The sequence below is a fragment of the Danio rerio genome, chromosome 17 (genome assembly GCF_052040795.2).
Source record: "Danio rerio strain M-AB ecotype USA chromosome 17, GRCz13ab, whole genome shotgun sequence".
Taxonomy (NCBI): domain Eukaryota; kingdom Metazoa; phylum Chordata; class Actinopteri; order Cypriniformes; family Danionidae; genus Danio; species Danio rerio.
The window spans coordinates 36,850,021-36,871,847 of NC_141037.1; the positions used below are offsets into that span (position 1 = coordinate 36,850,021).

General features: G+C 33.3%; 2 protein-coding genes across 9 annotated transcripts in view; both read right to left on the bottom strand.

Moving 5' to 3' along the window:
- Positions 1–8,158, bottom strand: part of adam17a (ADAM metallopeptidase domain 17a) — a 30,262-nt gene extending 22,104 nt beyond the window's left edge. Inside the window, 7 exon segments of one of the 2 annotated variants that reach the window (NM_199673.1) lie at positions 617–703; positions 3,472–3,602; positions 4,975–5,155; positions 5,257–5,345; positions 5,437–5,570; positions 6,220–6,352; positions 7,801–8,158. In NM_199673.1, the coding sequence (NP_955967.1) occupies positions 617–703; positions 3,472–3,602; positions 4,975–5,155; positions 5,257–5,345; positions 5,437–5,570; positions 6,220–6,352; positions 7,801–7,915 (870 nt within the window). In that variant the 5' untranslated portion in view covers positions 7,916–8,158. 2 annotated transcript variants of the gene reach the window in all.
- A 2,869-nt stretch (positions 8,159–11,027) lies between these two features.
- rnf144aa (ring finger protein 144aa) overlaps positions 11,028–21,827 on the bottom strand; it is a 69,034-nt gene continuing 58,234 nt past the window's right edge. The window contains exons 8-10 of one of the 7 annotated variants that reach the window (XR_015512711.1): positions 14,330–17,127; positions 12,161–13,819; positions 11,028–12,091 (exon numbers count right to left, since the gene is read on the bottom strand). Coding sequence is in view for 2 of the 7 variants with exons in the window: in XM_087289416.1 (XP_087145542.1) it covers positions 16,996–17,127 (132 nt within the window). In the remaining 5 variants the exon portion in view is untranslated. 7 annotated transcript variants of the gene reach the window in all.

Genomic DNA, 21,827 nt, shown 5'->3' on the forward strand with positions numbered 1-21,827 from the left:
AATGAACTTTTGTAATTACATTTGTAAATACACTGTTGACCATCCCTTACACCTTAACCCACCCTTAAACCTACCCATGCCACCAAGCCTTTCCATAACCCAACCTCTATCCCAACTCAAGATCACCACAAGTGTTCTCAAATACATTATAAACACAGTAAGTACATTGTGTTTATTTTTTTTTTGATGTAAGTACATAGTAGTTCGGGACACTTAATATAAAGTGGGACCGAACCCTTCAGACAGCATCTAATTTGTTCCAGTTTTATGAAGAGAAAAAGACACTGGAGCTTTTAAGCTTAAAAGTATGCAAAGGCATAATAAAAATATCATCTGATGCCATGTTTTGAGCTTTGTGTGAGAATCGGACCAAATTATTTTGTGCTGATAACCATTGAGATCAGTGAATTGTTAACTTGCGAGTCAAAGAGTTGTGTGATTTGTGAATTAATGAATCGTTCCTGTGAATTAATGAACCATTTCAGTGATTTAGATGAAAGACTCAATTTACTGAATCAGACATAGCTGTTGATTTCATAAACAAGTCATGTTTCAGTGTGAAAATATTTCAAGACTGTAATGTAGTGTACAATAAAATGTTAGAGTTTAATTATACCTGCTGAATCTGCACACCATAGCCTTTAAAATCATCATCCCAGGATGTGTTCCTGTAGATATCATCCACTCTGTCTATCAGCTCGATCTAAACAACACAAAACACATCAATTCAATAAATATTTAGCAATTCATCTTTAAGGGGACTCAGCAACAAAATTAATTTAAGTTGTTGTTTCCTTACATTATTGTCGTTTTTTTAAACATTTTTTTTATACAGTCCCTCAAAAAGGAAAAAAGGTGTCCCGATTGCAGTTGTCTATGAAATAATTGTGCATAAAGTTTTCATTTCTCTTTAAACTAACAAAAAATAGTATCATGCCACACATATCATGTAATACAAGTGTCCTGGGATTAAGAGTTTGGTGAACCAAAATTGGATTGATTTAAAAATTAAATAAATAAAATCCTGACCCTGACTGTGACACTTTTGACCCCGATTTTCACAGAAAAAGCACATAAGAGTATCAATCTGATCAATCAATATATTGATTATTAAACATGACACTATCAAAAATTCAATCAAAAGTAACCGTTTTTAATAGTTAAAGTAATAGTTGATAAAAAGTATGTTTCTTCTGTAGAGTTAACTGTTTTTGAAACTGAACTCTGGTAATCAGATGATGGTCAGAATGACAGAAGAGTTTGATACCTCGCTGTTTTGACAAACACAACAGCTATATTCACCTCAGAGAAGAAAGCAAATGGAAAGTACTATGTGTCACACTTCTATTTATCTTGATTTATTAATTAATTATGATTAATGTCCGTCTTGTTTCTAGATTGTCAGTTTTAGCAAAAGTCTTTGACTCATTTATAAATGACAACTAAAACAATGTTTGTCAGTAAGTAATATTCTTTAGGATTACCAGTCAGAGTTCAGATCAGGACAGTACTGCCACTGCAGCTACACTAGTCTTAAATGAAATCACATCCTCTTTAGACAGGAAACAGTGCTGTGCTGCTCTATTTATTGATTTGTCCAAAGCTTTTGACTCTGTAGACCATAAACTAATGTTACAGAGCCTTAGGCTTTTAGGTTTTAGTCAACCTGCTCTAAAATGGTTTGAAAATTATTTTTGAGAATGCACTCTATGTGTTTTTCAATTCAAGTCACCTTTATTTGTATGGCGCTTTTACAATGTAGACTGTGTCAAAGCAGCTTCACATAAATGGTCATAGTTGGAACAGTGTAGTTCAGTTTTTTAGTGTTTAAGTTTAGTTCAGTTTAGCTCAGTTCAGTGTGGTTTAATAATCACTACTAAGAGTCCAAACACTGAAGAGCAAATCCATCGATGCGGAGCTCTATCTGTTGAAAATTGTAATTCATCCTTTATTCATTTCAACACTGGGGTTTCCCCAAGGATCTGTTTTAGCTCCGTAGTTATTTTCTACTTACATAAACGATTTAGGTCATGGAATAGACTCAGTTAAAATACACCTGTGTGCAGATGATACAATAATATATACAGCGACACACTCAATAAACCAAGCTGTACAGTATTTACAGAACGCTTTCAAAGTACTACAGTGTACGTTGCGGGATTTAAATTTGGTTTTAAATTTAAAAAAGACTAAATATATAATTTTTAGCCATGGTTGCACTAAGGTAACAGACCAGACAATTACATATTTAAATGGTGAACCATTAGAAACAGTTAGCTCTTCTAAATATCTAGGTATTTGGATTGATTAGATATTAGCCTTTGATATACACATTGACACGTTATTTAAAAAAGCTCAGGCCGAAATTAGGTTTTTTATACCGGTCAGAAATTATTTTTCTTATTAGGCCCGTAAGAAATAAGTAGACAGTACAATCTTGTCTACAATTGATTATGGTGATCATCTATATATACATGCAGCTGCTACTCTACTTAGAAAACTAGTTCCTGTTTATCATGCAGCAATACACTATGTCACAGGCGCAGACTCACGGACACATCACTGTATTTTGTATGATTCCTTTAGATTGGTTATCTCTATATCAAAAGGAGAAAATTACATTTGTACTTATTTACTTTATGGTCTCTCTTAGCTAAACTATCATCATATCTTTCTAATTTTCAAACAATTCACATAAATAACCAGCACACTAGATTTGGTTCCTGTATTCGGTCAACAGTCCCAAGGGTATTGTCAGAACTTGGCAAATGTGCTTTTTCCTTTTATGCTCCTCGGCCTTGGAACGACCTGCAAAATCAGCTTAATCTTGACACACTTTAGACTCTGAGTACTTTTAAACATCTTCTGTATAATGGATACTTGTAATTGTTTTTTATGATCTGACCTTTTTATGAATGGTGATTTTATGGTATTGTTTTCTGTGAGTTTTGTGTGAAACTTTATGTGCTGCCTGCCGTCTTGACCAGGTCTCACTGAAAAAAGAGACAGTACTGTCTCAATGTGATCTCCTGGCTTAATAAAGGAAATAATAATAATAATAATAATAATAATAGCAATAATAATAATAATAGCAATAATAATAATAATAATAATAATAATAATAATAATAGCAATAATAATAATAATAATAATAAATAAGATCTCTAACAAATAAAACTCTCAATTTAAGTTTGTTTGTTTCACTAAATGTTATAACCCCAAGAACAACCATGTTCTAATCTTTAATTAAAAGATTAATGCTTGACATTGTTTACTACCATTAACAGAAAACATAAGCATATTTTAAATGCTCTTTTTGTGGTACTAAAAAGAAATAAGTATATTTAATTTTGGAGTAGAATTACCCTTAAATCTAATATCATAGTAGAGTATTATTGACCTTATTCTTAGTGCAGAACTCTACTCTTTTGCACAGTACAAGTACAATGATAATCCTCCTGCATTGCTCACCAAATAGTTGAGTGTGGTGCTTTCCTCCGCACGGCCCATGTGTTTGTAGAAGCGATGATCTGCCACTAACAGCAGCGTGCAAGTGTTTTTCTTCTGGTCATGTGTAGATCTCCTCTCTCTGTTGTGAGGCTCTGCATTTCAGAAATAAAAAAAAAAAACTGTCTAAAACTGGTGCACTATGAAATATGAACTGATCTACCAATGAAATAAAACTGTTTATGCAAACACACCCAACCCAACCTAAAGCAACACAATAGGGATTTTAAGGACTGATAATAAAGGACAAATTAAGTAGAAGTTACTGGATTGAATTATTAAGTTTTGACTCCAGACAATTTTCAGATGTTGTGTCAGAAGGTCACTACTGGGTGAACACATGCCTGAATGAGCAGCCTTTGTTGGACAAATGTATAACTCCTACACACACTCATGCAGTAACATCTCGCTCATCATGAGCATGTGATGAGTGCTGAGTTTCTATTGTCTGTTTAGTTGCTATCAGAACCAGGGCCTAAAACTGATACTTTGTGTCAAACGTGTGCAATATAAGTAGTAAATGCAGTTACTACTTTGCACTTGAGTCACTTTAACATGTACCGGTATTTGAAAATGCAACATGTGCCACACATCTTCACAAGTTTGTCATTAAAATTGCTGGTAAATATATCTTCAACAAAAATGCATTTTTAAAAACCTAAAAAGGTTTGACCGTTACTTTCCTCCCATTTTTCACAGTACTATGATATTACCTTTGAAAGCAAGGGGACAAAAGTGTATGTAATTTTACTGTCATGATACAAATGTGATGCAATTTTTTACAGTTATTATAAAATGGAAATTAACATAATAAATTACAGTTTAATAATATTATAATGATATATAATTTGAATCAATATTTACAATTGTATTACATTGATGATGATATTAATAATAATATTAATAATAATACCGTAATAATAATAATAATAATAATAATGATAATAATAATAATAGCAGTAGTAGTAATAAATGCATTAAGAGTTTTTAAAATAAAATAATGCACATATAATCTAACAGCAGGTGTTGCATAATTCTGTTTTAGAGTTTGCTTATCACAAAATGGATGGGAAATCAGAAAAGACATTTTAAAAACTAAAATTTCCTACAGTGCAATACTTGACTTGCTGGGTCTAAAAATAGGGATCATAAAAATAAAAATGGGTTAAAAATAGTATTTTAAAGAGATTATGTCTTTTATCTGTTGTTGTCAGAGTAACCAAGGCACAAGCTGTAAAGGCTCCGCCCTCTTCTGGAAAGGGGGGCGAGGAACAGCAGCTCATTTGCATTTCACATGAATCACAAAATCACATGAAAACTGTATGTTTGCTTCTGGTTTAAAAAAAAAAAAAGTTATTGTAAATAATCTGTGAGTTATTTTTAAAACTGATGAATTTTCATAGACACATTCTGGAAACACCGTATATTATATTGTGTAAAAACAATCTAAAATTGTAAGTAACACACCCTCTTTCATTTCTTCCATCTCTTCAGCTTCTCTCGCCTCTTCTGGCAGGAGCTCCTGGGCATCAGCGTTCACATATCCACACACTTTAGGTGAAGACAGGCGACTGATGTTCTTAATGTCTTCTGAACGGTACACTAGTAAACGGCCATCAGGAGGTGTCTCTGTAAATCGCCACAAGGGCTAATAAAGACAAGACATACTCAGTAAAAATGCACTTTGTGAATTAAATATAAATTGCTTCAAAGTATAAATGAGCTAAGAAACATGCATGAACAAATCACCTCTACATTATATTCAGTTTCTTCAGTAATAATATGGGCTGAAAACTCGTCCCCGTCTATGTGTGCCTGTACACGCGAGTGCTCCTCTCCTATATTGGGACAACAAACATTTATGATTCAATGCAAGATAATGAACAAACAAGAAACTTCCGTTCTCAATGAACTCATTCTGAGCCTTACCTACTACGTGTCCTTTAAAGTAATTCTGTATTTGAACATCAAACTGGTCCTCTTTTCCATTCTCGTCTACGAATACGGCACTGAAGTTCTCGGTGAAAAGTTGTGTGTTTGTTGTCAAGTACAGCTTGAAGTTCCTTTGAAAAAAGATAATAAATGGAGTTATTGTGGTGAAACTATAATCTATAAATGTAAAGGAAGAAGCTTTTTTTCCGGTAAATTCAGTGTTTGTGAAGTTTCAGCCACAAATCCTGGCCCGTAACGATCAAACAAAAATAAGTTTGACAAATGCACAATTGTATACAAAAAAACTAATTATAAATAATAATTAAATATTTAAAAAAAAACTGCAAATACAAATGTTATATTTTTGTAATAAACAAATACAAACAAATAATAAACAAACTAATGAATTAATCGTTTTAACAAACATGACACATGATTTTTTATTTATTTTTATTTTTTTAGAATTGAGGAGTCTAGAGAATAACAACCATTGATGGACTTACACAAAGAAGATTTACAAATAGAAAAATAATAAAATAAAAATGATTATTATTATTGATAATAATAATAATATGTAAAAATACTTGAAAAGAACAAACAACTAACTAAAATTCTGCACAAATATACAATACACTAAATAAAAATATAAATAAACTTACTTAAATAAAATCCAAATAATGTATTCTATCATAAATTTTACAGTTCAGAAAACTTCATAATAACAATAAATATCATAACATCATATCACGCAATCTGCCCTGAGCAGCCTGTCAGCTTTACCTCTGTAGTGCTGTGAAGCTGACCAGCCGCTCCACATGTGAACGGGCATCAGCATCTCTCTTCCTGACAGAGTGAAGCTGGAGTCCTGATGCAGGCAAGACCTCAAAGTCTGACAGCAGAGAGTTGAGCGCATCTGCAGCAAGTAATACAGATACATCTTTATGTCCAACATATTGCAACAGTATTCAACACACGGGCCACTGCAGGTTAAGGCGGGCCACTGCAGATTAACACCATTCTACACTTTAAGTCAGAATTATTAACCCAACCCCCCCCCCCCCCCCCCCCGTATATTTTAACCCACACTTATTTTTCAACACATTTTTTAAACATAATAGTTTTAATAACTAATTTCTAATAACAGACTTGTTTGCCATGATGACAGTAAATAATATTTTACTACATGTTTTTCAAGACACTTCTATATAGCTTAAAGTGACATTTAAAGGCTTAACAGGATAATTAGGCAAATTAGAGTAATTAGGCAAGTTAATGATGGTTTGTTCTGTAGACAATCGAGAAAAAATATTGCTTAAGAGAGCTAAAAACATTGACCTTAAAATGATTGATGATGTAAATCTGCTTTTATTTTAGCCAAAATAAAACAAATAAAAAAGACTTTCTCCAGAAGATTATAGAAAATACTGTGAAAATTTCCTTGCCCTGTTAAACATCATTTGTGAAATATTAAAAAAAGAAAAAATGTAAATTCAATAATTTTGGGCTAATAACTTTGACCTCAACTCTATTTGCCTGTCAATTTTAAGGTTTTAGGCTATGAAAAAGTTTTTTTTAGGAGTTTTTAAAAAGGCTGGGTGCCTAAATGAGTTTGTTCTCCTACACTGAGCCATAAATCACAACATGATCTTACATACACCAAAGTTTACTATTTCTATTAACATGTGTATTCTGGAGGTTTTTACAGGAAGAAAATGTTCATACCTACTTCGCTAGATTATACAAACATATTCTTCTACAAAAAGGTGAACTTTTCTCCCTGGCTATTTAGGGTATTTCCTGAATTATGGAGTGATCAAAACAGATTCCCCAAATCCCTTCTGCAAAACCTTTTATTGGATTTAGAACCTGACTTCATATTTCTGTGCTAGAAATGTATGTAAATTGTGAAAAACTGCCTTATATGTACATTTAAATGTAACATTTTATATATAAAAAAAACTAATACAAAACAAAATATCCATTCATAACGTAAAAAAATCAATTGGGGAAGTAAATTAGGGTGATAACTACAATACAAATAAACTTCAGATATTAATTTATCGATACTACAGACTCTAGGCTTACATTCATGACCATTCACTGACACAGTTTGTACTAAAATAAACATGAACACAACATTACTATATTTCCATTCAATCAGCAAACACAAACAACTTCCATGTTGGAGGAAACGAACTAACATAAGCAGTCACGACCGAGACAAAACAGGAAAAGGAAGGAAAACCGAACACGTTGATTAACACAAACCCCATTTAATCCCATATATAAGGACAACATATTCAGTTTAAACCAATATTTTCTAATTGAACACATTCAAATCGCTTTCTCGTAGAAACTCACCAAACTCTTGAAGCTCTTCCTCATTTCTCGACACTTCTTCAACAGATACGGGTTTCACCGCACAATGAGCAAACAGTGGAGCCAACAACACTAAATAAAATATGCAAGGCTTCATTCTGGCGATGCAGCATCACTTCTGGGTGTGAAGTCCTCAGCTGTCAACGTTGCTGTCCGCTATTTACTAACATTCGCGACCGCTTTCTGTATCGCTTATTAAACGCCCATGACAGAAGACAGCTTTAAATATCCATATTGAGAGGACGGAACACTGCTGGCAGCTGAATATACATGAATCTGATGATATACAGCGCGAGCTCGTTCAGCTTCACTCACCTACTCTAACTTACACCCACATCTGCGTGAGAAAACAATCCGAGGAAGAAATCAACCGAAATTCACTTCCGGGCTAGGGTTGAATTTCACACCAGTGTTTCATTCGGAAAGGTTCATCCCTATGTCATAAGCCCTGCAGAGAGTCCCTCTAAGGGAATTGAGAGCGTTGGGGTGAGTCTTTCCGAATTTAACGCAGTGTGTGACACCAAACAATTCCCCTGCTCAAATGATCATGGCCCGAAGTGTCCATCAGGATTAACCTTGGGTCCGAGCACTTCGAGGTGAGCAGTTTTGAGCACTTTGCTTCTTCAGTATGGTGGCCATGAGTTTTACTGGTAAGTGCCCTTCGGAGGGCAATACATCCCGTTTGGAAAACATCCAGTCGCAAAAGAGAGCTTTTATTTTGTATTCCTTTTCAAATCTCTACCGGTGTTATTGTTATGCACGGTCATTTTTAATTATTATTATTTTTGTACATAATAAACAAGTAAAATGACAATAACGAACAAACAGAGGGATATTTTCAATAATCGACACGATTACAAAAATATTTAATGCAATCAAAACACTAATTATTATTATTATTATTATTCATTCATTTTTTTCGGCTTAGTCCCTTTAATTAGGGGTTGCCACAGCGGATTGAACCGCCTATTATTATTGTTGAGATAAACAATCTCACAATTAGAAAAAAAATATGAACAGATGAAAAATAAAATAAATTTAAAGCATAATAATATGAATTAAAATAAATAAGAATTTGAATAAATGCAGAATTTAAATATCTTAAATATAGAATCATTGAATATAAAACCATAAAGTTGAAATCAGGGTTCTTAAATAGAAGAATAACAAACCAATGAGAAATACATTGAGAAAGTAAGTTTTATATCATTTTCTTTGTATGTGTGTGTGTGTGTGTGTGTGTATATATATATATATATATATATATATATATATATATATATATATATATATATATATATATATATATATATATATAATGAAATACTATACATAAAATTATATAATTTAAATATGTTATTCAAGTCAATCTGCAGATTCACTATCTATTAGCTGTTATATATGTAAATAATGAAAATGGCTTTTAATACAGTGAAATAAGGTTTCTTTATGTGGTGCTTTGACGTCTCTTTCCTTTACTTGTGGTGTAAATCCCTAACAATTAATCAATAATAATAATCATCATTTGGTACGTTATACATGGTGTTATCATTTACGTTTTTATGTTATTTTTTAATTTTTAATTAGTTATTATGAAAAACAAATATTAAATAATTATTACAATGAGTGTGAATGAATGTTTACCAGTACTGAGTTGCGGCTGGAAGGGCATTCGGTGTGTAAAACATATGCTGAATAAGTTAGCGGTTGATTCCGCTGTGGAAACCCCTGGGCCCGGTTTTTCAAAAGGTTTAATTCGGATAAAATTTATCCAGATTTAGTAATCACGTTTTTGCAATCCGTGATCACGTAATCCAGTTTACTTTTTGAGCCAGTTTTTCAAAGCAACATTGGATTGGATCATTCTGATCCAGATAGGAACTTTTCAGGATCACTAAATCTGGATTACCAGTGATCAATCACAATGTAGATGGATAGATAGGCCTATGTAAAGAGCAACAATTAGAATAGCCAGTGTGGGGTAAATATAAATTTATATTTATTTGAAATGAGAACTAAGAAAATTTAATAAATAATAAAATAATTATAATAATAAATAATAAAAGCAAGAAAAACCCCAACCCCATCCTCTTCCAGCAGTCCGCTCATCTGAGATCTACAACACTGTACATTGAGGATATTTATAATAAGTTTCAAATATTTTGAATAAAAAAAAGACAATGTTGAAACCTACACAATAATGTCAGACTTCCTCGTCTGATGTGGAGGGAGCAGCTTGTCTGAGCGTATTTATTAGGAGGCAGATCTCAAGTGTGGTCTTGGTTTGCTGCAGTTTGGTCAGAGTCAGTTGTTCCTTTGCCAGATGAAGCTGAACTTCTGTCTCTTTTTGCAATTGTTGAAAGTGATTTAAAAAATCAGGCATTGCCATTCTTTGCATTTTTTTGTTTGTTATTCTGTAATCATTGCATGCATCATTAATAAATATTCTAAACAAAAAAATATTTTCCATTGTGATGAATATATATATATATATATATATATATATATATATATATATATATATATATATATATATATATATATATATATATATATATATCAATTAGTAACAGAATAAAATGTATTGTTTTTGGTAAATTTTGACAGCTGTTTGGGGGATTATTTTATGAGGCCAAACTCTTTCTATTTTGCTGTAGGCCTACTGAAAGGCTAAATACGTTAAAGCCTATAATCACTATAGCCTGACAGATGAACCAATAAAAATAAAAACCTTATGAATAAATAGTATATCTCGTAAGATACTGCATGATCCAAATATAGTTTTATTTAATATTTTTTTTAAGTTTTCATTACATTTTGGGCATGAAATCCACACTAAATCTATCCTTCTGATGGGATCAGTTTAATCCAGATTTTTTGGATCAAAGTGATCCAAATCCTACAAAAAAGGTCTGAAAAACCCAAACTAAAGGTTTGATCCGGATCAAAACCAAGATTGGATTACGTGATCTAATCCGATTATGTAATCCGTTTTTTTTCTTTTGAAAAACCCATTTTCAAGATTTGATCCAACCCCTTATCCAAAATCCTAGTGGATTACTTTTGAAAAACCGGGCCCTGATGAATAAAGGGACCAAGCCAAAGAAAAATGTGGAAATGAATATTTGAACAAAAATGAAAATGTAAACAAAACGGAAAATGATGAACATGAATACAATTTAAAAGAAAGTAAAGAGGCACACACGATACAAGATTTTTATAGTTGTATTTTTTCCTCAAGATTCACATACATGCAAATTTACATACTGTACAAGTGGAATTTGGTTGTGGTTTTCAGAGAATACAACATCAAAAACAAACAAATGGCACACTGAAAAGGCCATTGAAAGAACAGTGAAAGGCAAAACCAGCTTTTAAAGCAATGGCAAAGGTCCCTAAAAATCCTAAAAGTCAAGTTAAACAAAAGGGCACGAGTCAAAACATGTAAAATAACGATTACTATGTGGAATGGGTAAACGCCAAGAGTGAAAGACAAACAAACCACTGTAGCACTTTTCAAATTCTTGCTCATAACTAAGAGCTTGCAGAAAGCTGAACCTGGAAATACAAAAATAAATTTGCAAGGCTATTTTTTTTGTGTAAGTAAACTATTACAAACAAGAACACTAGGTTTTGGCTGTTTGTGGGATCATTTACATGTAAAGCTTCAGTTGTTTCAAATTAGGTTTACTGTAGGAACAAATGGCATTTCAAACAAGCATGACGCAACCCAAATGGAGACAACAAAAAACAACACTTGACTGAATAAACATCCAATAATACAAATTCAATAACCCTGATGTAAGGAAATGATTATAATGTACAACAAAAATGTCTTTATACAACATAAAATGAGCATCAAGTTGAGTATAACAACAAAACAGTCAAATGAAACACAATAAGCTGAATGTATACAGTAGCCCATAAAACATCAAAGATCTGCTTTGAGTACATATATCCTGTCAAAATAAAAGTTCCCTCATCGATGTCTTAAACATTTGCGTGGCACAACTGTCAATATTCACATGTACATAAATATATAGAAGCTTGAACTCATATTGTTCTACATGAAATGGCCACGTGTTGCTGATTAAAATGAGTACTGGATGCCGACTGAATACACTGCTAAAGAAAAAAAAAGTACATGTTTTTACGTTTTGATACTAGTCCTGCTGATTTCAGGAGCAGCAAGATAACATTAAACCAGCAAGACAACATTAAACCAGCAAGACCAGCATCAAAACATACCTTACCAGCAAATGCCGTTTTTTTTCTGCAGGATAATCTGTGTGCCTTTTATAAATGACAATTTGCTTGTTTCTCAAATGTCAAAGAAGTAGACTAGTTTACTAACTTTAGAAAGCCTAGCTTATATGTAAAAACATGTTTTTAGCCTGTTTCATGTGCTAGCATGGCTTAACATGTTGCCTCTTGTGTGTTTAATTATGATAAATTAACACATTTTAACATGTTTTAACACATTGATTTATTTTTTACATAAATCAACAATTTATCATTTTGCTAACATGTTGCTAGCATGTTTAACACTGTTAGCAGGAACGAACATGTTTCTAGCATGATTAACATGGCACTATAGCCACATGTTTTAAGCATGATTAATGTTAACAGTAATTAACAAGTCAACATAAATTTAATTTAGCCTACTAACATGATTAGCATCATAACATTTGTAATTCTTTGAACACTTCTAGCACAATGTTTACATCATTATCATATCATTTATCTACCATGAATGACCATGTTGCTAAAAAATATAACCATGTTGCTAACGCTTTTAGCATGAATTAGCTACTTGCTTAATTATTGGGTTACTAACTTTAGAAAGCCTAGCTTATATGTAAAACATGTTTCTAGCCTGTTTCATGTGCTAGCACGGCTTAATGGGTTGTTAGCATGCCTCTTTAATTATGATGAATTAACAGATTTTTAAACATGTTTAAACACTATTTTTACATAAATCAACACTTTATCATTTTGTTAACTTGTTGCTAGTATGTTTAACACTGTTAGCAGGAATGAACTTGTTTCTAGCATGGCTAACATGGCACTAGCAACATATTAATGTTAACAAGAATTAACATGTCAGCATAAATCTAATTTACTGACATGATTAGCATTATAACTTTTACACACTTCTAGCACAACATTTACGTTGTTAGCATTTATCTACTTATGCTGCTAACATTTTCAGCATGAATTAGCATTTTTTACTTGCATTTTATCTAGCCTAATAACAGAGTGTTTTAGCAAAGTACTAGCATGAAGTGACATGCTGCGACCATGTTTAACACTGTTTGCAGGAATGAACATGTTTCTAGCATGGTTACATGGCACTAGCAACATGTCTCAAGCTTGATTAATGTTAACAAGTATTAACATATAAATATAAATGTAATTTAGTCTGCTAACATGATTAGCATGTTAGCATTTGTAATTTTTAGAACACTTCTAGCACAATGTTTACATCGTAGCATTTATCTACCATAAAATACCATGATGCATGATGATTAGCTATTTACTTGCATTTTATCTATCCTAATAAAATAAAAAAGTTTCTGTTTTAGCAAAGCATGAAGTGACATGTTGCTAGCACATTTAACTCAAAATTAGCATGTAAATTAGAATGTTTCTAACATGTTGAAAAAAAGATTTACAGTTTCTTAGCTTGTCAAAGATTAGTTGCTAGGCTTCACTAGTGATAGCTAGATGAAGATCTGAAGGTGCATTAAATGCTCTAAAGGATTTATATGATCTAAAAAATATACGGCACTGTCAAGCTTGGTGATTGCAGATATAAAAGTATGACCACAAGCCAAAGCCAAATGTTCAAAATTGAGATGCACATAGAAAAAATGTAGCAACATATATTTAGTTATTAGCCTACTCTATACCATGGCCATTTCACGTACAACATTTAACTGAATATAAAGCATAAACGTAGACCACAGGTCTCAAACTCGATTCCTAGAGGGCCGCAGCTCTGCACAGTTTTGCTCCAACTCTAATCAAGCACAGCTGATCCAACTAATCAAGGTGTTCAAGACTACTAGAGACTATTAAGCAGTTGAGAGTTGTAGGTGACTGAAGCTAAACCAGGGCTGCCCAACCTCAGTCATGGAGGGTCGGTCTCCAGCATATTTTAGTTCCAACCCCTAATAAACACACCTGACCTGGCTGTTCAAGCTTTTTCTAGGTATACAAAAATGTCCAGGCAGGTGTGTTGAAGGAAGTTAGAGCTAAACAACGCAGAGCAGCGGCCTTCCAGGACAGAGTTTGAACACCTTTGAGCTAAACTATGCAGAGCTGCGGCCCTCCAAGAATTGAGTTTGAGACCGATGATGTAGACCTTTAAACATCACACAAAAGTGCTAACATTAGTAATCTCAAAGAACCTGAGGATAAATACATACAAAAAAAAAAAAAAAAACAGGCTACAGGAGAAGAAACCAGTGAGGTGCTCAAAAACGTTAAGGCTAAAACAGGATAATGCAGGCTGCTACCATAAGATGGACACGATTAACATCATATGTATATCAGAAATCAGCTTAATGAATACTGTGAGATTCTAATGGTGGAATTAATATTGTATTACAAGAGAAAACATTCACTTTGTCAAATCAACCACCAACATGGCACGTTTTTGTTACATAACATAAATGAAAAATGGGACGGAAATAAAAAAAAATTGATTCAAAATCACTCAGTGAGGGAATTCAGAGGAAACCTAATGAGCTACATATTACCAAGCTACACACATATGGCAGGTGCTCTGAATTGAATATTTATCAGTTACATATGATGGCACAACATTTTTTTTGTTTGTTTACATGTGCTTGTTATTTCTGGTAATGCAGGCAAGATGTTGACATTCAGTATAATTTTTCTGTCTATAAACCAGTCTACTGACTCAAAGAAGTATTTGCAAATGGCTTTTCAGAAACTGATCAACTCAGTTTTAATCATAAACTGACATATTTGACCTTTTAACTACTACATACTAACCTGTTCATGACAATCATTCAGTTCAAGACTTTTTTTTTTCAAGTTATATGAACTTGCATAGATACAGTGCTAGACTTGTAAATATGTTTAAGCCAAACAGTCTTGAAATCATCATATAATCCATTAAAAAAGTATAGCGACTAAAATCTGAAATGATGTGAAAGATACAAGCTGTGTGCATGTTTCAAACTGTCTGTGACAAAAATGAAATACAAAACGACCAAATCTCAGACATGTGCTTACATTTTAGAAGAGAAAATGAATGAGGGGTTTAACTTTAGCAACAATTAGAAAAAAAAAACACAACAAAGAGAAACTTTAGCTACAAAAAAAAAAAAAAAAACTAATTTAATAAAAAATATTTTTTTTAAATGAACAAAAAAAAAAAAGATTTTGATTAAAAACAAAGCAAAAACAACAATTAGGTACAAAAAAACCCTAAACAAATATGTAAAAAACATTAAAATGTAAATAAAATGTAAAAGACTAAAAATGAGAGACATTAGCTACAAAAAAAAAGTGTTTTATTTGGTTTCAGGGTTTTTCAAAGTTCGCATTTAGTAGTGTGGGTGTTTGGATCAAGTGAAAGTGTCATTGTGACACGTTTAATGGGTCAATATTTGGCACAGAAAAGTCCTGCTTTGGAATCATATTTCTATTTAAATGCAGGGACATCAGTGACTCAATCTGAAGTCTAAAAAAGGTTTAAGTGCACTGAGAGAAATATCATTATCAAATATCATCCCCTGATGACATCATCAACAGCTAAATTCTGCCAAATAAAACTAGCTTTATCTGAAGTTTTACATCTAAAGACAAAAAAGTGCCATTAAAGAAATTCAAATGCAAACTTTTGCTAATAAGGCAAGACACTGCAGGTAAATGGGCTTTACAATTTCATTAATAGTTATCGCCATACTTCCCCGCAGTTGGTTGATTATAATTAACGCGAATAGTTTTTTTAAAAATGGCAAGTTTTCAAAAATGTTAAGTTGAAACATGCTAAAGTGGTATTATTTCATTAAATTTGCTAAAGGCTTAGCAAAAATATCTAAACATTGACTGTTCGGTTGATTTGAATAGTTTCATCTTTTACACAGAATCAATGGCTTTTAAAGAGGGGATATTGGCAACTCTTTTTATCATTCTATAATTAAAAAATATCAGAATTATTTATTCAAAATAATTTCCCCTCTTTTTTGTACACTAAAATGTTTAATGAGATTATGTTTAAAATGAGATTAAACACAATTCATAATTTTTTTTTTAACAATTTCATTGTTTTATGGTCAATCCACTTCAATTTGTAAAAAACAATTAAGTTAATTGAATCAATTTGTGTTGGGACAACATTAAGGGACTAAGTGAATCCAGCATTTTTACAGCGTATAAACAAATCCCTCTGTAAAAACTTACAGAATACAGACCTAAATAAAAAAGTTAACTGTCCAAGTGCTGCTGAAGTGGTGATTTTTGGAAAAATCCTTTTAAGACAACAGATTTTAAACATCTGTATCATAATTAAAATCACAAATTTAAAAGTGCAAAATGTATTTTGTGTTTTCTTTTCATTAGACTAAAAACACTATGGAAAGCCAAAAAGATTTTTTTGCCTGCAGTGTCTCACCTTAAAACATTTAAACTAGCATCTTAACTGTACACTTGAGCCAAAAAGTCAACTCAAGACCATTTAAAGTGACCAAAAAAGCCCCTTATTTGTGCAAAACAAATAACAAAGACCAGGCTGTGTGACTGAAATGCTACTATTCACATAGAAAACAGACAAACACCACACTGAAAATATTTTCTGCATAACAGAAACCCTCCAAAAGAGCCACATATGCGAAACATCCAGAAAACAGACAAGCGGCCGGATGGAGCAGTGCCGCTGTGCTCCTCCAGTCCTGTGGAGGGCGCTGTCAGTGTAGCCCCCGGCTCTCCAATACCTCCACATAAAGCAAGCGGCAGGCTCGGTACGTCTCCTCCAGTCTCTTTAGGCCTGTCGGGATGGAGCCTACTCAGCTAGCTGTGATATTAACCCGTGGCGTGAGATGCCCACCGGTTGATGAAGAGCTCGAAGGCGGAGGAGGAAAAGAAAAACGTTTGAAGGAGATGAGCCAAATTCCTCGTTCAGGGACCGCCGATGTTGGTATGTTAGGTAGGTAAAGGGTCGTCGTCTCCTTTACTGCATTTGCACTTGCAGCACAGGACGAATGGTGTGGCGAGCAGCAGGAACGGAGAGGCCACCAGTAAGAGCAGGCCAAAACCAGCAAAGATACCAACAACCTGAGGAGAAGCAGATGAGAAGGTTTCAGAAGAAGTGTACGAGAAGTTGAATCAAGTAAATCTTACAAGTTACTTGAACTTGCGTTACAATAAAACAACTTGAAACATGCTGAGGTAATAAGTTGAAACACAGCAAGTAAAATTTTTACAAACGTTTAGTACTAACAAAGACTATAGAATACACAAGATCTGTCACTTGTATACATTGTACAAAAAATCTGTTACTTTACGATGCAGGGAAAAAAAATTAAAATAACGGCTGTTAAACTGTAAACATTTATCGCAAAATAACAGACAGTAAATTAAAGAAATTTATCGGAAATTAAAATTTAAGTCAATTTCTGTAATTTACTGTCTGTTATTTTACAGGAAAGTCTGTAATTTAACGGCCGTTATTTTACTCCAGCAGCCGGGAAAAAAAAACGTAAAATAACAGATTTTTTTTTACAGTGTAGTTTTGAATGGGGAAAAGTGTAATGTTCAACATGGCGAAAAGCCCCGCCTTCATCGATCACTATAAACTGTCGTTTTCTCCGGAGGGGAAAAGCTCACACCAGACGTGTTTTTACGAAAAAAAAAACACGAAACAAGAAACACCTTTTTTTTATGAAATCTCTGCAAATACTTGCTTTACAGACACAAAAATATATCCAAATAATAAAGCTTGAAACCTGTTTTGTAATCTGTATGAAACGAACGCAAGGTACAGTTCACCCTGTCAAGTGCACATTACATGACAGCAACTGCTTAAACGCCTACAAACTTGTAAATAAAGTGTTGCTGTCATTTCTGGAGGACATTCGCCATCAAGACCAAGTCTAAAATTACTTCAGAAGAGCAGCATGATCAGACAATCATCATTCAGAGGACGATAATGTGTTGAACAGCTATAAATGAGGTTGGTGTCATGATCTTGTTTTTTCGAGCGCATTAGCTTGGGCAACCTGAAAATATGCTGATTTTGTTTGATTCAAATGTTTAGAAACTAAATGTGTGTGTATATATATATATATATATATATATATATATATATATATATATATATATAAATATATATATAATTATCTGTTCATCTTAAACCCGAATCAAGGCAGAGAATAAATGTCATTAAGTCTTGTCTACCTTACTCTATCCCTCCTTTTGCTTCATAGCCATGCTTAGTCAAAATAAGATCAACATCATAATATAAGATTCTGTGTGTCAACTTGCGAAACTCGCTGCGTGTCGCCACCTTGTGTCATAAAACTTATAGAAAAGGCCTTTATTCCAGTTTCACAATGCATGAGTGCCACATATTTTATCTGTGTGCATGTAAACAAGGGCAGGAGCAGCTCATGAGGCACGCAGGAATAGTTTTCTGTGCGCATGTTTTTTTTTTGTCTCCCTATGCCGCTCGTAGCAAGATGCCGCCCTGGGAGATTGCCCATATTGCCCATGCCTAAATCCGCCACTCAAATATGTAATGTAATCGTAAGCTTGGCGAACAGTATGGAGAACTTTGGAAAACAGAATGCCAAGCAAATTGCCCAAGAAGCGTTTTTAAAGATAGGGATTTTGGTACTATTCAAAGTCATTGTTGTCTTATATTCGCCTAGAAAAATGTTACACACTAAATAAATGGGAGTGATAACATTTTTCTATGGAAGCCCATTAGTGTGGCAATCAATCAATTAATCAATCAATCAATCAATCAATCAATCAATCAATCAATCAATCAATCAATAAACCAACCAACCAACCAACCAACCAACCAATCAATCAATTGCAACTTTTCAATGCAAAATTCTGCTAATTGTTTTTACTTTTAAACTATTTAAACCCTTTGTCTGAATCGTGAGTTTGTATTTTGATCTACAGACTTGTAATTGTAAGATATGCACTTTTTTTTTCTTGCAATTCTGCAGAAAAAAACAAAACAAAACAGCAGAACTGTGCTACTGTAACATCAAACACCACCACACAGGGGCATCAGATCCTAACAATTTATAATTGAGTTCATCTTATACGTGAGCTATATATATAAACATTCACACACATTTCACATCACTGCAACCATGAGAATTCTGATTTCTCTGAATGTAAAACAATCCTGAGTCCTGAGCTGCCTAAATAGAATAAAACTGATGTCTTTTTTTTCATGCGGAATCTCCTCAGCATTCTTGGATGACACACACACACACACATTTATCATGGAGAAAATGGGAAACCACTAACGCGTAAGGTTGTTTTCCATTATTGGATTGTGGCTGGAAGGGCATCTGCTGCGTAAAACATATGCTGGAATAGCTGGCGGTTCATTCCGCTGTGGTGACCCCTAATAAATAAGTGACTAAGCCAAAGGAACAATAAATGAATGAATGAAACCACTATTTCTGTTCTGCATTTCTCTACACAGCTCTAGTGTGGATTGGCATGAGAAGAATGTTGAGAAGCAAACCCTGAGGCTCAAACCCAGGACTCGCTCAGCCTTGCAGCTCCGTCTTTACTAATTTATAAAGAATGCGATTTCTATTGCTGCCAGAGCTAACAAATACAAACTCATAGGGCCAGAGCAGAGCCGTGGTGCCCTTATAAAGCGTATTATGACTCAGTCTTCCCTGCAGAGCAACACATGTCTGTGCTGAAGTACTGAATGCTCTCGTATAGTTTCAGGGCCATCACACCTTTTACATTCTGTTCACAGCGTGTGAAATGAGTGTGTGAATGAAGAAACATCTTGAACTCAATGTTCAATGGTTGATGGGTATCAAAATTACACCTTAAAATCTATCTATACACTAAATACATCCATCTATCCATAAATCAATCAATCATCCATCCAGCCATCCATCCATCCATCCATCCATCCATCCATCCATCCATCCATCCATCCATCCATCTACCTACCTACCTACCTACCTACCTACCTACCTATCTATCTATCTATCTATCTATCTCTCTCTCTCTCTCTCTCTCTTTATGAGTGAATCTATTTATGTACACAAAGTAGAACCTAAAATAAGAACTAGATTATTAATATTTTTTCTAGTATTTTGCAAACAGTTTTTCATAACATTAAACAATTAATAAAATAAATAAATACAAAAGCAACAAGTAAATCAACTACATTTGACATTCTAAATGTTAGAGAGTGCTGATTTTCATTTCTGTCATATTAGGATTTACCAAAGACTCAAAAATGTAATTCAGAGTAACGATAGTTTATGCTCACTAAATATTAGAAATATATCTTATAAATAATCTTCAATATACAAAGTCCCAAAGTATAAGATAATGATCATATTAAAATTTTTTATACTGTGCCACTACCATTAAGATTACTTTTTTTATTCACTTTATTTCACTTCATTACGTTTTATTCACTTATATTCATGAAAAGGATTTTCAGAATTTAAATTAGAATAAAATGTATCAAGATTACTAACATTTATAGTTTTTATCCACATATGCAGAATATCTTTTAAGAAATCCATGACAGAATAGGTTGTTAAATTTTTACACACACACACACACACACACATATATATATATATATATATATATATATATATATATATATATATATATATATATATATATATATATATATATATATATATATATATACGTTATCTGCATATTATAGTATGCAGAGAAACACAGTATGGAGAAAAAGCTGTTCTTGTAAGATGATGCAACTTCATAAAGAATATGCTATAAACTTAACATTCTTAATGTAGCTTTAAGTCATCTTTCAAAATGAAGATGAGAAAATGAAGTATGCTTAAAACAGCATTGTCTGCATATTATGATCTCTCAATTCCTAATGACAATGCATAAAGGCTTTGTTTTTCCCAGCGCTATTTGTGCTGATGTCTGAACCGTAAGAAAATGTATTTTCTTTAAAGCTATTAAGAAATACATTATGGACAGTGCGTCTAATGAACCCTACACTGAAAAATATTAGTAAATGCCTTTAACCCAAGCTGGAGGTTGTTTCCTTACTATTATGTTTTTCGGCCCTCTTAAAGAAATAGTTTACCAAAAAAATTTAATTAACTTCTTCTGTTGAAGACATGAGAAGATATTTTAATGAGTGCTGTAAGAGTGCTGTAAATAAATAAGCAAATTCTATTTTTCTTTTTAATATTTAGAACTAATAAATCAAGAAGTCACAGTTTAGTCCTCTTCTACTCGATGGATGGAAACGGTGCTTTATTCACAAATGTTTTATATGATATTCCAGTTTTACGCAGTCTAAAAAATAGCTAATGACATCCGTAGTATGAAAAAAACCTAACAATACTATGGAAGTCAATGGCTACTTGTATGGGATCGCAGTCGCAGATGGAAAAATAATAATCGTAAACCAAAAAATTGATATTGCGTGTAGAATTATAAACGCAAGGAGAGGCAGTGGCACGGTAGGTAGTGCTGTCGCCTCACAGCAAGAAGGTCGCTGGGTCGCTGGTTCAAACCTCGGCTCAGTTGTGTGGAGTTTGCATGTTCTCCCTGCCTTCGCGTGGGTTTCCTCCGGGTGCTCCGGTTTCCCCCACAGCCCAAAGACATACGGTGCAGGTGAATTAGGTAATGTATGAGTGTGTGTGTGAATGTGTGTGTGGATGTTTCCCAGAGATGGGTTGCGGCTGGAAGGGCATCCGCTGCATTAAAACTTGCTGGATAAGTTGGCGGTTCATTTCGCGGTGGCGACCCCGGATTAA